The 14,124-nt window shown below is 35.3% G+C and overlaps 1 protein-coding gene across 1 annotated transcript in view; it reads left to right on the forward strand.

The window, feature by feature from the left end:
• The window catches only part of GRIK2 (glutamate ionotropic receptor kainate type subunit 2), a 454,779-nt gene that overhangs the window by 425,799 nt on the left and 14,856 nt on the right, over window positions 1-14,124 (forward strand). Inside the window, exon 15 of the mRNA XM_009285010.2 lies at window positions 13,237-13,487. Within this exon, the coding sequence (XP_009283285.1) occupies window positions 13,237-13,487 (251 nt within the window). The remainder of the gene's footprint in view (window positions 1-13,236; window positions 13,488-14,124) is intronic.

The following is a 14,124-nucleotide window of genomic DNA, read 5'->3' on the forward strand; positions in this document are numbered from 1 at the left end:
TCCCTTTCCCTTTTTTCCTTTTCCTCTTTATCTCTTTTTTCTCCTTCTCTTTTTTTGCTTTTATTCTTGGACAAGATTATAAGACTCCCTGAAAGGTTTGGTTTGGAATGTTTTATTTTAATCGCTGAGTGTCTACCTTACTTCAGTATTCCAAATGTTTTAGTGTAGGGAATGTCATCAGGTCAATCACATTACTTCAGTTCTTGCCAATGTTCAGTTCAGATAGAGTTGTCGTCATCTTGGTTAGAAGATGAAGTTCTTTCTTGCCCTTCCAACTGCTTTATGGGGACAGGTTTGCAGGCAAAGATAGACTTTTTTCCCTAAAGAAGTGTTTGACAAGAGTCTTTAGCATGCTTGATTCTTCCATTCTATGTGGTGCTCTTTACTGTTCCTGCATAGGTGCACAAACACACATAGATTTTCAGTCTGTTCCTCTATTTTTAATTTAGTTCCACTAGAACCAACAGGGCTAGTAAAGATTTATTGATCTGATTCTGGGAACCAGATCACTTATTTAAAAAAAACAAAACAAAAACCCCAAAACACCCCCATCCCACCCCCATTTCTATGTATGACATACATGAATAAGAAAGTAAGGCTGAAGTTTCACTGTCATTTTAAACTGGCATAAGGCTGCTGCATTTTGCAAAAACTGACAGCTATATCAGCTGGTTTAGTGACCTAAACTGACAGAATACTGTTCATCTTTTTTCATAAAATTAATTTACTTCATGTTTAACTGCATAGCTGCTAATGAGGCTGGATGAGCACTAATCATAATATGAAGGAAGCAGTGATAGCAAACAAACTGGGATGTGAAAGAGGAAATGGGATTTCTGCACAGCCAGCTGTTTGAGTCTGAAGACAAACCTGAGAGCCTTCCCTGTTTTCTGATAGTTGCAAAAAGCTGCAATGTATCTCTCAGTGGCAGAAATAAAACAGTTGTAATTTTACAGAATTGAGTAGTTGCGGGGTGGGGGGAGCTGTCGAAGTGAGGTTTCCATATTTTGAAAAACTTTTTTTTTCTATGCCTCACATTGATTCTATCTCAAACTTTGCAGAACTTGAGCAGTATAGTTTTCATCCCCCTTCACATTGGTGCTGCTTCAATTTTTTCTTCTTTTTGTCTTTTCTCCTGGAGGTCTAGGCTTAAGAATAAAGAACATTATGGTAACAAGAGAGCCACAAGAAATGAAAACACTGGCTTGTATTAAATATCTTTTTAACAACAACAACAAAAAAAAGATCCACAGGATCCTTTCAAAATTAACTGTTTGGAGTTATCAATATTCCTTACTCACTGAAGTTAAGCACTTATTGTAGCTAGGGCTGCTTTCTGTGTCCTAACATCATTCTCTTTTCATACCTCCACCAAACTGAAAAGGTGACATGTTTTGAAGAGGTGTGTTTTAAAAACTTCCGTTAAATCTCAGGCAAGACTAGAAAACAATGGCTGGCACTGAGCACGACTGGCACATTCCTTTCAATTAATTTGTACATTTAGCAGTCAGTGATCAATGCAGAACATAATTTTAGACATTTTTTTCCAGGAGAAATAAGGTAAGGGTTTTTTTAAGTCTTTCCATTACTTCTCTTAAATATTGCACAATTCTCAAAAATCAGAATCGTATGTTGCCTTATTTGAAGAAGTACAAGAAAAAGAAAAAGAACATCCTAGGATTCTAGGCTCCACAGATACAGTTAGTGAAATCTTGCTTTGCTCCTACTCTTGCAGTAACTCAGTTGTATCTGACACCGATGGGTAAACAGAAGGTCTATACTTTTTACACATCTATGTTTAAATATATTTATGTATAACCAACAAAGCCACAGGTATGAATGATGCGGGAACCTTTCAAAAAGCAGGCAGTTCCAAAATTGAAAGCAATAACAGGTAAATGGTGTATTGATTTAGTCCCCAAAATTGTTGACAATATACTTGGTTAACATAACGGAAACAAATTCTACGTATGTGAAAATAGTGAAAGGTTCAGAAGTTTAAATTAATGAAAATATGTTCCTGGATTTCCTCTGTAAAGTACTAAACCCAACAGTCAACACTGGCTTTCAATTTAATCGTTGTTGAGATTTCAGACTCTGCAGCTATTTCCTGTTTATATCGTGTGGGATACTGCAGATATCTGAGCTATCCTTGTCTATTACCTACTAAAGTACTGCTCCTGGAGAAAAATTTCCATCTTACAGTCCAGCGCTCTGTCTACTTAGAAAATGTGCATATGTGTTTATGTATGTATATTATACATTCTTAGGTAATTTCAAATAATAAGTGTAATGAAAACTGTGCCGTTTTTGCACTCTGAACTTCAATACTAAAAGTATAAACATTGTCCCCTGCCTATAGTTTTGAAAATCTAAAGTACTACAAAAAATAATAGTAAAAAAAATAATTTCTAAGCGATCATTTGGTTTTATTATTAAAACCTTAATTCTCTTGAAGCTACTTATTACCTTCAGACCATACAAATTACATAATATGAGCATTTTTTACCGGTCCTTGGACATGAGCCATATAAACAGATCTGTCTCTATAGGAATAAATAGGAAACCATGTACCAACACGAGGCCTTTTTCTCCTGCTTGCCTGCACTTAATCTGTAATCCTTCATAATTTGAACTGTAATATTCATCACTTATACATGCATAAAAGTGCTGAGCTTCAGTTCTTCTGTAACTAAAACAAATTAATACATTTGTCTTCATTAGTTGAACATAATGCACAAAAAATAGGTGCAAATTATTTATTTTTATGCAGGCCAAACCATGTATTGAAACTAATTTGAGAATTTCAACTGCTTGAGCAGTTAATTTATTGTTGCTGAAGTGTACGAATGTGTAGCTAACATATTTGATGAAAGAACAGTTTTTTATAGTTACCTCAGAAGTATGAGCATATTGAAGCACTATCTGAGAGGCATGCTAAGAGGCTGAGCTTTGTATCAATAAAGAATTGCCAAAACATTTAATGTCTGGTAGCTGTTGTGAGCAGACTCCACCTTAGAGAAGTGGTTTCTAGTAGGAATTTACTGAATAGATGTAACTGAAGCAAAGACATTGTTAAAACTTCAATGTTGATGTTATAACGCTTAGGACCATATGTATGCATTGCATTGTCAAAGACTCATCTACAAATGTAAAATGTCTCTGTCCTGATATGTCTCCCCTACTTAGAAACAAGCTAGTGTGTTGCATCCCAGCACATGGTGTTTGCATGGTTTTAAGCATTTTTGATCTGAAAAAGCTGCAGCATCAGCTATTTATTTTGTCTGTCTTGTATTTCCTGGCTAAGTGTTCCTTTTTCACTGCCTATTAGAAGTGGGATCTCATTTCCCAGCAACCCAGGCTCACTGAATAAGTATCACCCTCCACCCAATGTCCTGTAGTTTAACTACAATACTTCAAGGTTCTTTTGAGGGACATGTAATAACATAAAACAAACTGACCACAGCCTCTCTGAAGGTTACAGGAGAGGCTGACAGAGCTGGGACTGTTCAGCCTGAAGAAGAGAAGGCAGCTCAGGGGGGATCTGATCAATGTGTTTAAGTACCTGATGAGGGAAAACAGTGAAGAGAGAGTCAGAATTTTTTCACTTTCACCCAGTGACTAGACAAGAGGCATAGGGCACAAACTGAAATAAAATAAATTCCATTTAAATGTGAGAGGAAAAAAAAACACACACAAAAAACCCCCTTCTTTACAGTAAGGGTGATCAAACATTACAACATGTTGTCCAGAGATGTTGTGGAGTCTCCATCCTTGGAGATATTCAGAACCCAACTGGACAACGTGCCCTCAGTAACATGCTGTAGCCTGAGCAGGTGGGGTGGACTAGACCATCTCCGGAGGACGATTCCAGAGTTCTGCCTTTCATAGTACTGAAATGCAACAGTTTTGTGATGAAAGTACTTCAGACTTTTTAACTACAGAATCAAGACCTTTCCCTTTGAACAGTGACTTGAATTTGCATCCAAAAGGGTTAAATAGAAGCTATTGGCTGTCTTTTGGTTTGAGCCTACCTAGTTTCATTTTCTACACCCAAATGATTCCCTTGTAATGGAAAAGAAATTTAAAATTCTGAAAGCTCTTCATAAATCTGAATTCTCGCTATCTCATCCAGCCCCACTGTTGAGGATGGAATTCTCTAAGTTGGCTAAGATAAATGAAAAGACTAGCACCATGGCTTTCAGTCTGTCATGGTGCTTTATAGACAAACAGCACAGTGAGTGAAATACTGAAAGCCAATGTTTTTAAGCAGTTTTTGAATAGTTGAGGCTTCTTATTCTCACTGTATATATGATGCACACAGTTAGCTGATGCCTCCTTTTCCCAAAGATCAACCAAGGACTGACTGCCTTGCCTCTGTAATCACTTTAACCTTGTAAATCAAATTGGGGAACAGAAATCTGCATGGAAAACCTCAAAAAGTCAGCTTCTGTTATTTATCAGAGGAATTAGAAATATATGGAACATCGCTTAATAGAACAGTAGCAGCTGAAACTTCTTATCATCACCTATAAATGCAATGTGAGACTTTGTAGGAATTCTGACAGCTCCAAAGGTCTAAATATATATATATATATATATATTTTATAACTTAAATGAAGATTGCCCAGATTTAAGATGGCATTGCAGTTAGATGTACCCAAGACCATAACTCACTCATGATGAAACAGCTAATGGCAAAACACTGACATTCATTGTTTTCAGCATTTCCCTTATACGGTGGCAGGGGGTTCGGGTGTTCTGCAAAAGCATGAACTGGGTTTTCAGGTCTGGACACTTTTGTTATGACCTTACACTTTTCTTGTCTTTCAACATACTCGTGTCTATCTGCCTGAAATCATCACGTATAGTAGAACTGCGTGTAGCATTTTGTTAGACTTCCTTAATTCAGCTATTTATTGCTGGGTAGAGTTAGACAAATATTTCCCACAAAGGAGGCTGTATTTGCAAACCATTCATATGTGAGTGATACAGGTTTGAAAGGAGAACTGAAAAAACGCCACTGTATAAATATGATATACTTTTAGCTGGGTAAAAATAATATCACTGATTTTCTCAGTACAGCTTTCCACAAAGGTGTCTTCTTGTTCTGCAGCTGCACAGTTCAACAGGGGTAGAGAGATAATGGTGTGTTATGATTACGATCTTTTCAAACTGCCTGTGATGCTGCAATGCATGAAGAGTCTATTAAAAAAGTTACAAACTTTCATTTGTTTGAATTCAGTATTTAAACTAAGAGCCATGCTTTAGAGCTGTTTACAATGATAGCTTGAGGAGGGGCTGAGAAAACTAAACTGTGTTAAAAAAAAAAGAAAAAATAAAACAAAAGAAAAAATAGAATAGAATATGCATGTCTAATACAACAATGTAATAATGATCTGAGTATTTAAAATAGTAAAAAGGAAAAAAAAGCCTTCATTCTGTTCGGGTTATCTTGGTACTACAAAAAGAAATAGAGAAAAATGGTGTATATTAACTATTAAACCTGTTATCGTCATCTTATTTAATTTATTAATTATAGGCAACCATTATACATGCATTTTTTTGTAATTTACTCACCGTGGAGGATAGATATGTTTGAAGCTAGTTACAAATTGATACATTCAAGGATGTCCCCTTCCCAGTCCTAAAACCATAAGTATTTATGAACACAAGAATTCATGAATGGCTACTGTATTCCTAAATCTCCCATGTATTCATCTAATTTTGATATCAGTTATGTTGCATACTGACAGCTGGAAAATTATGAGAAATTTAATGTGAAATAAATCTCAGCTACATGATCCCTGTTGGTTACATTTCAGCTTTATAAACCTACATGAACTTTTTAATGATGGTTCTATAAAGAAACGACCAGAAATTAGCATGAGTTGGGAATGGTTATAACTGGGAAGAAGTGGAAACAATTAGAGAACGCACTGTTTGTGAAAGGGTTTTGATTACATTTGGCATAAAATGCTGATTTAAAATGTTTCCTGCCTCTTACCAACAACTTGTCTTTTCCAAGCCATACATGTAGCTCAAAGGTGAATATATATTAGGGTAGCTTAGACTGCTGTAAACTTCTACTGAGGATTTTCCATTGTAGTAACTGCAACTTAATGAATATTTAATGCTTACAATAAGTCTAATATTACAATATGATAATCTTAATGTAGCATGAAGTGTCGGGGTTAACAATCAGAATCAGGAAACACTGATTTTGTTTCATCAGAAGTGTTAACCCAACCTGATAAATATTTTACCCTGATGCATCCTTTGGAAAACAACAGTAAAATTCAAAGTTATGTATTTAATCAGAAAGACAAGAATGGGGAACCTAATGTCTATGCAACACAGTTAAATTAAAGTTGCAAGTATTTCTTATATTAGACCTACCACTTTATTATTTATTCCCAATATTGTCCACAATATGTGGAGTATTTAAAGAACTTTGAAAAAAGCTTCTTCATGCCCAGAAGTCTAAAAGTCCGTGATCTATAAGTCCATAAGGAAGTAGAAGGACAGCTGGTAGAGGAGCAAGAAGGTTTTAGTAATATTTAAATCTATCTCATATTTTAATGCATTAATCATAAATTCATAGGAAAAGTATATAAATGTTACTGATCTCTTGGGGTGGCAAAACCAAGATTTTCACACTTTTCTACATTAAAAAGATCTATGTCCACTTAAAGTTTATTAATATAGCAGTTGTTTTCAGTATACTTGGGAAGTGTGTTTAAACTCTGTGCATTTGGGATTCTTTGCTATTAATTCATATGTACCTTAGAGGTGAGAATGCTATAATGTCTGATCATTTCATAAATATAAACCAACAAATTTGCTATGAAGCACAGAGCTAAGAAACAGGAAAAAGTAGTTCACTTAACATCACAAAGAAAACCTATTATCAAAGCTAGATACAGTTAGCTGTATCTATTACAGTTAGAATCCACATCCATCTCCTGGTGTAACGCGAGGATCTCAGGTTTGTTCTATACTCTTAAAAATACCTGGCCAATTGCTACTTTGTATGGAAGTGGCTAATTTTGCTACTGAGAACATCTTTTCATTGGTGGCTTTTTTTTTTTTTAATAATTTTTTTAATTGGTGGGCCTTGCTCATTTACTTGGAGTTAAATTGAGATCCAGATTTGGGATAAGGGAGGACCTGCTCCTGTGTCAAGTTCACATAAACTGTTGCCTTTTCTTTTGATTTATTGCTCTTCTATTCACTATGGGATGTTGCTTGCTTCCCATGATTGCCAAAGAATTTTAATCTATCAAATCCCCAGCCACGGCAATGGCATTACTCCATGACCTGGAAAGAGTCCCCAGTGATCTTTTCTTATGTAAAAATGGGCTGATTTTGAAAGTGGAGCCAGGGAATGGGAACTGACAGAATCCCTCTTCTTTCTTCATGTGTTGCTTGGAGACTTTTGAATCCACAGGTAGGAAGAACGAACCAAGCTATGTTGACCCATCTCTCTATTGCTTCACTCCCACCCCAATTAGAGCGGGTTAACAGAGTTAGAGAGCAGAGCTGGCTGTGACTTTTAAAAGAAAAACATTTCTGTGAAGCTAAAGTAAGTGTTTCTCCTATACTCGGTGCCCCTGAGCTGCCTATTCCTTTCCTATGGCATGTTATAACTGTGGCTGTCAGTCTTAGAGTGCTGACTGTGCTACAGATTCCTGGAAGGTGTTTCAGGCCCTGTGATGCATGAGGCTGTAGGAACTAGTTTTTCCATGGTTCCTTGTAGTCTAAACATCTACTGCACAATTATGTGTAAATGAAATCCCTTCCATCTTGTTTCTGTCATGCCTATGACTCCAGTATGCATGACACTTAAGGAAAACTGAACTCCACATGCTGTATCACCAGTTATCCCCTAGCAAGGGATGTCTGTTTCAAGGGCCTAGACTAAATTTTGTCTTGTTTAAACAAAAGGAAAGTTTCATCATAGTAACTGATGGACAGAGATAACAGAACAGTATAACAAACAAAACTTTCAAATATGATTTAACTAAGCATGCAATCAGTTTGGTGTCAGAACATTTATTCTGTGATTCTCGATGAGGCTAATCTATGGGATAAGTACAGAGAAATGTCGATATGCCAAGACTTAAATGATTCCACCTGTCCCCAGTAGTATAAATGGTGTTAACCAGTGTTCTTATGGAAATTTCAGATATGCCTACACTGGAGTGAGAGTGTGACTGCAGCTTATGTATATGTACCCAAGCTAACTTTAGGATAAATAGATAGATCAATCTGGTGTAACCACAATGGGAATGGGCTCATGATGAAAAAAAAACCCTCAAAATAATCAAAAAACCCCAAACACCCTCATGTTGAGTACAGTGCTTCTTCCTTTCAACTGCTAAAACCAGAACTTGAACTGGTTGCTTTGTTCAATGTAAACTATTCACATACAGCTTCAACACCTAGACATTAAAGGAATATCTTTCCTGTTACATGTGGCTTTCTCCTTCTAATAAATACTTCAGTACTAGAAGTAGTTCTTGATGATCTAAATTTTGTACCTAGGGTCTGAATACGATAGTGTATTCTTAACTGTATTTCTCTTTTGCTTAGGCCAAGTACATAGAGTATGAAGTAATTTTGCAAGATAAGTAGAATAGTCTTGAAAATTGAATAACAAAAGAAAAAAGTAACAGCAATAAAGGACACTATCAGTGGTGTAGGAGTGTTCAGAATGGATTCTTCTGTCTAGTAAATCAAAAGTAACATGTGACTATGTCACATGGGCACCAACTCTCAAAATACCAGAAAATTTGCAGTGATTGCTTTTGGTAAAATGCACCTGAAATGATGAAACAAAAAAGTTACTGGTTCAACATTTTCTTAATGAAGGAGTTAGCAGAATGTTGCTATTCCTTTTTATTTACTTAGGGCCAAATTCCGTTCTACAGGTGCCAATATGCTCCACCTCTTTTTGTATTTGGTGGAATGAGTGAAACAGACTCAGAGTAACCAGGCAGGAGATTTTATTAAATTATAATCTAGTAGGAAGCATTTTCAAGACCAGCCAGATTAGCAATGTACTAATCTGTATACAGTGAAGTCTCAATATATAAACTTTGTGTGTTCATAATTTATGACTAAACATATAATTATGTGCATAAACCTTTATATACTGAGACTTCAGGGCAGAAAACTTACCTATGTATAACTTCTGCAATATTTCTGAGACTTTGTTATCTTACTTTTGTACAGATGTTTCAGACAATAGAATTTTATGTAAATTTTCCTTTTTATTTTAAATTTTCATAAGCAGTTAACTACAAATAGAAATCCTATGTATAACTTCTGCAATATTTCTGAGACTTTGTTATCTTACTTTTGTACAGATGTTTCAGACAATAGAATTTTATGTAAATTTTCCTTTTTATTTTAAATTTTCATAAGCAGGTAACTGCAAATAGAAATTACTGCATCTCTTACTCAGTTTGTTGATCATAGGAAGGCACTAAGGTCTCTATAATCTATAACAGAAGGTCTTAAAATTCTTCTGGCAGAAATTCTCATTCCTGCAAACAGCAGCTAGAGTGGGATCAGCAAATAATGTATCGATTATATTCTGTAGGCCCTCCAGTCCCAGTTTGTCATGGAAATAGCTCATCAGTTGATAGAGAAACAAAAGCAATAGGAACAAGGAAAAGAGAGGGAAGAAAAAGTCAGATATTTCTGCACTGGAATTCTCCCTTTCTCTGCACTCAATGGAAGATTATATGCTCATCTCTTTCCCTGATTTTGGGATGGAGATTTAAATATCATTGTGTCTGTCCCCTCCCAGTCTTCCCCCCATGCACAGACTGGTAAGATTTTTTTCAACTGCTTGTCTTTTTATTGAAGGTTGAGATGTGAAGTTCACAGTTCATATTTCTTCACATGGCAGAATTTATTCTCTATTTTTTTTTGCTTCTGCTTTATTACTTTACTCTTATTCAGAGTGTATTTATTTTGCAAATGCATTCATATACATTGTCTGGGAGTCTTAAAATTTCTGTTTTCATTTTATTTTTTTCTCTTGAACAGTAAATTCTCTGAAATGAACTACTGATTTTAAAAAATGTAAAGAACAGGACATGGCCTTCTTGCAACATCTCATGGAGGGGCTTGATTCATCTTTCAGTCATGTGATAGGAGTGATAGGGAAAATTACTAGTAAATGTCAAAAATATTTTACATTTACTTGTGGAAATTTTTCTTTTCTGCAAGGAAAACAGTTTTAACATCCGGAATGTAATCTGGATGCCTTGTCCGCATTCTCTATTAATTTTCTCTTCTTTTTGTATCCTAACTTTATCATCCACAGATCAGACCATGATATTTTTAGCCACTTCAGGTGTTTCCAGGTGGATTTTCCATTGCTGGGACTTGCAATCCAGCTTGTATCAGAAAAAAATCTGGGAGCAAATAAAACCTTAGGAAATAATATCATTGTTATGCTTCTTTTGTTCTCTTAATAACTACTTGAATCAGTATAAACAGCATTAAAGATTACTTTTTTTCAAATATCAGATTATTAGGTGTACTCATTATTTGTTGCAAAATATGAATCAATGAATTTAGAACGTTGTAAGTCATTCAGAAATGGAATAGAACTACAGCATGGAATGCTAGCTTTTTCATGGGTATAACATTTTAAATGTTTAATTTAACAGCAGCAGTATGCACTGCTGGTCATCACACATTGATCCTTACTTGTGAGATTACCATTTTTAAGACACGATAATAAGGTATAACAAATACACATATTGCAGTAGAAACACCAAAGGCCCTATAAACTGTCCACTCCACAACTATTTGCGCAAAATTTTGCACCAACAGTAAGTGATACAAATACTGTTGAACTGAATCATTATTAACTTCATGCTTCTAATGCAATCCTCATAAACTTAACTAATTGTAGATAGGATTAGCCCATGCTTTATGGTTTCTGTCTATGAATTCTTCAGTTAATTCATTTTTTAAGCACTTCAAATGGACTAGAACTGTATGTGTACAAATCTGGTCCCTAGAATATATAAAAAATACATGAAAAATAGTTGGTATTGCCTATATTTAGACCAACAGAAAGTGTGGAAATGAAATGCAAATCAGTTTAATTAGAAAGCAGCCCGTCAGATCAGAAGATGGCCTAAACTGGGTCCAAAGTTATTTCTCAGAAACTAATGTTATTTAAGTTGTTGTTATTAAATATTTATAGGCAGTGTAATGCTGAAAATATCCCCAAAAGATTATAGTATGCACTTACACTTCCCCAGGCTATTGCGGACTGATCACTTCTTCCATCTGACTGAAGAAATGTGTCAAGTACAGGGTTTTGTACAGTTTCAGCATAATCAGGATGGTCTGAAACGGTGTGACTTAGGCCCCTGCATGCACAAGACAGCAGAAAAGAGTTTGTTTTCCTTTCTTTCTGCTTCTCGTATAGTCCTGTGTAAACACAGTTTAGCTCGTAGTACAGAATATCATTCTTTTCTAAGCATAGATGATAAAAGCACAAGTTCTTGCAATGTAAATACTTTGTGGCCAGCTTTTCCCACCTCTTATTCTGGAATAAAGGAAAAGCCCGGAGTGTTTGTAATTAATGGTCCCTTCTATGTTTTACTTCCATGCTGGCAGAGCAACCCTTTGCTATTGGCTTTATTTTCATTATCAGCTCTAGATATGTAAGAAGAAACTGAACAAAAAAAGAATAAATTGAAAGAAATTCAAAAAAATACGTTTTCCAAGAGTGTAAAGAGTATAAAATATCCTACCCATGCATTCCTTCAGCTCCTTCACAGTTGATCACAGTACATGAAATAGTCAAATGGGCAGAACCTCTCTAAAGGATGCTGAGGATTTTTTTTAAAAAGGTATCAAGTTAATGAAAATGCATTTTATTACTCAGCCACAGGAAACACTGTAAAAATTATAGCTTTTAAGTAGCAGTATTATAAGAGAAAGAAAAAGAGGAGGGATTCTTTGTAGAATTGCATTCATATCACATGAAAGAGGGGATGCCATGCCTTTTCATCTACTAATTTTTTTCCCTGGGATTTCTTAACTACTTTAATGAAGAGCCTTTTGATCCTGTTTTGAGGAGGGATTCTTTGTAGAATTGCATTCATATCACATGAAAGAGGGGATGCCATGCCTTTTCATCTACTAATTTTTTTCCCTGGGATTTCTTAACTACTTTAATGAAGAGCCTTTTGTTCCTGTTTTTTTGAAGGAGGAAGAAAAATGATGGCTTTGTTCTCTCCTTAAACATTACACAAATCTTAACATAGAAAACACTCTAACTGATGTGATTTACTCTCTAACATTCAGAAAAGAAAAGAAAAGCTTTCTCCATTGGCATTATTAATTAATTAATTAATGTTGATTTTAAAATACTCATTGAAAAGTCCTTATGCACATGTAAAGAAAAAGAGAACAGATGACATACAAAGATATGACACTACCCTTTAAACTGCCCCTTGAAATACTGAAGTGTTCAAAAGCTGCAAAATAATCATGTCATTTTAAAATACTGAATTATGAGAAAGAAACACATTGAAATATGAAAATTTACATCTCTGTTATGCAAACACACTTAAACTTATCTTTCTAAATGCATTGCTACCTGGTACTGTTAATAAGTAAGTGCGTGCTTGGAAGGTATCTTAAGTGCCTGACAATCTATCGAATGGAGACTTTTGTGGCTTGGTCCTGAGGCATAAATTGTTGTTTCTTCTTTTAATAAAGTAATAGTATAAAGTGTTCATATCAGACATTGGATTAGCTTCAGGGTAACAAGCTATGAAGTAACAGCCTGTAGATTGATGTATGTTCGACTAAATCTACTGCAACATAATTAGAAGCCTGATGGAAGTTGAAAGGTGAATACTATTTGGCTGGATATAATAGTTGGGCATGAAGAAGTTTGAGACCATGGGACTAAGTGTGATAGGACTTGTTGCAGCAAGTTGCCTGGCTTACAGGCAACACCAGCTGGATCAGGTTTTGTGCATTTATATTTATATGTGTGTGCGCATGTGGGTTTGTATTTATGTGACCAGTGTGACCGTGGTGAGATGCAAATGGCTTTTCAATAAATGTTATGGTTGTAGAGGATATAGGTTTTCCTGTGACATTATATTACATTTTATTCTTATCAGGAATAGCTAACTTTCCTTAAAGTATACCCCATGCAATATATGTTCCCTGTGGTCTCTTCAGGTTCTCCATACAGAGACAAGATCACTATAGCAATTCTTCAGCTGCAAGAGGAGGGCAAGCTCCACATGATGAAAGAGAAATGGTGGAGAGGTAATGGCTGCCCAGAGGAGGAAAGTAAAGAGGCCAGTGCTTTGGGAGTTCAAAATATTGGAGGAATCTTCATCGTGCTGGCAGCAGGATTGGTGCTTTCTGTCTTTGTGGCAGTGGGGGAGTTTTTGTACAAATCAAAAAAAAATGCTCAGCTGGAAAAGGTAAATACTGTCTTTTCTTATTTTATTTTATATTTATGGTCTATTTAAATAATACTTTAAGCATTTGGTAGCAAAATGTAGGTGATGCACACTGATTGTTTATTCTATAATATTTGTATAACAAAGGATCACAGCAAAGTACCCAAAGTTTTACATTTACAGCTTTTAATTTGTCTTCAATGTGTTTAATTGTAGCCAGATTTCAGGACAAGTGACTATTTCTCCTCTTATTCAAGCCTGAAAAAAGACAGCTTTTTACTCCTGGAAGTTCACTGCAGTTAATTTTATGGATGAAGAAGAAATCTGAAACTGTAATGGGAAACAAATTAATCTTCTACAGATAATTCTGATTTTCAAAAGACAACCTGTCTGTAGCTCAAAGTCAAAATCTAAAAATGTCTCTATAGAAATGTTCTTTACAGAAGTTTATACTTGCAAAGTTGTCCTGGTAGCATCTGGAAAAGATTACATCAGCATGATTTTTTTTGGTGGGTTTACTACTGATATGATGTCCTGTAATTTCAAACTGACTCAGTTTTGACAATTCTAGTGTTAATTTGTTCTGTACTTGCAATTTATACAACCACAGTACTGTAATTGTGCCAACACTAGTAATATCTTGTGAAATTCTTAGTTG

The sequence above is a fragment of the Aptenodytes forsteri genome, unplaced genomic scaffold, assembly GCF_000699145.1.
Source record: "Aptenodytes forsteri isolate BGI_AS27 unplaced genomic scaffold, ASM69914v1 Scaffold171, whole genome shotgun sequence".
In the NCBI taxonomy this organism is placed as follows: Eukaryota; Metazoa; Chordata; class Aves; order Sphenisciformes; family Spheniscidae; genus Aptenodytes; species Aptenodytes forsteri.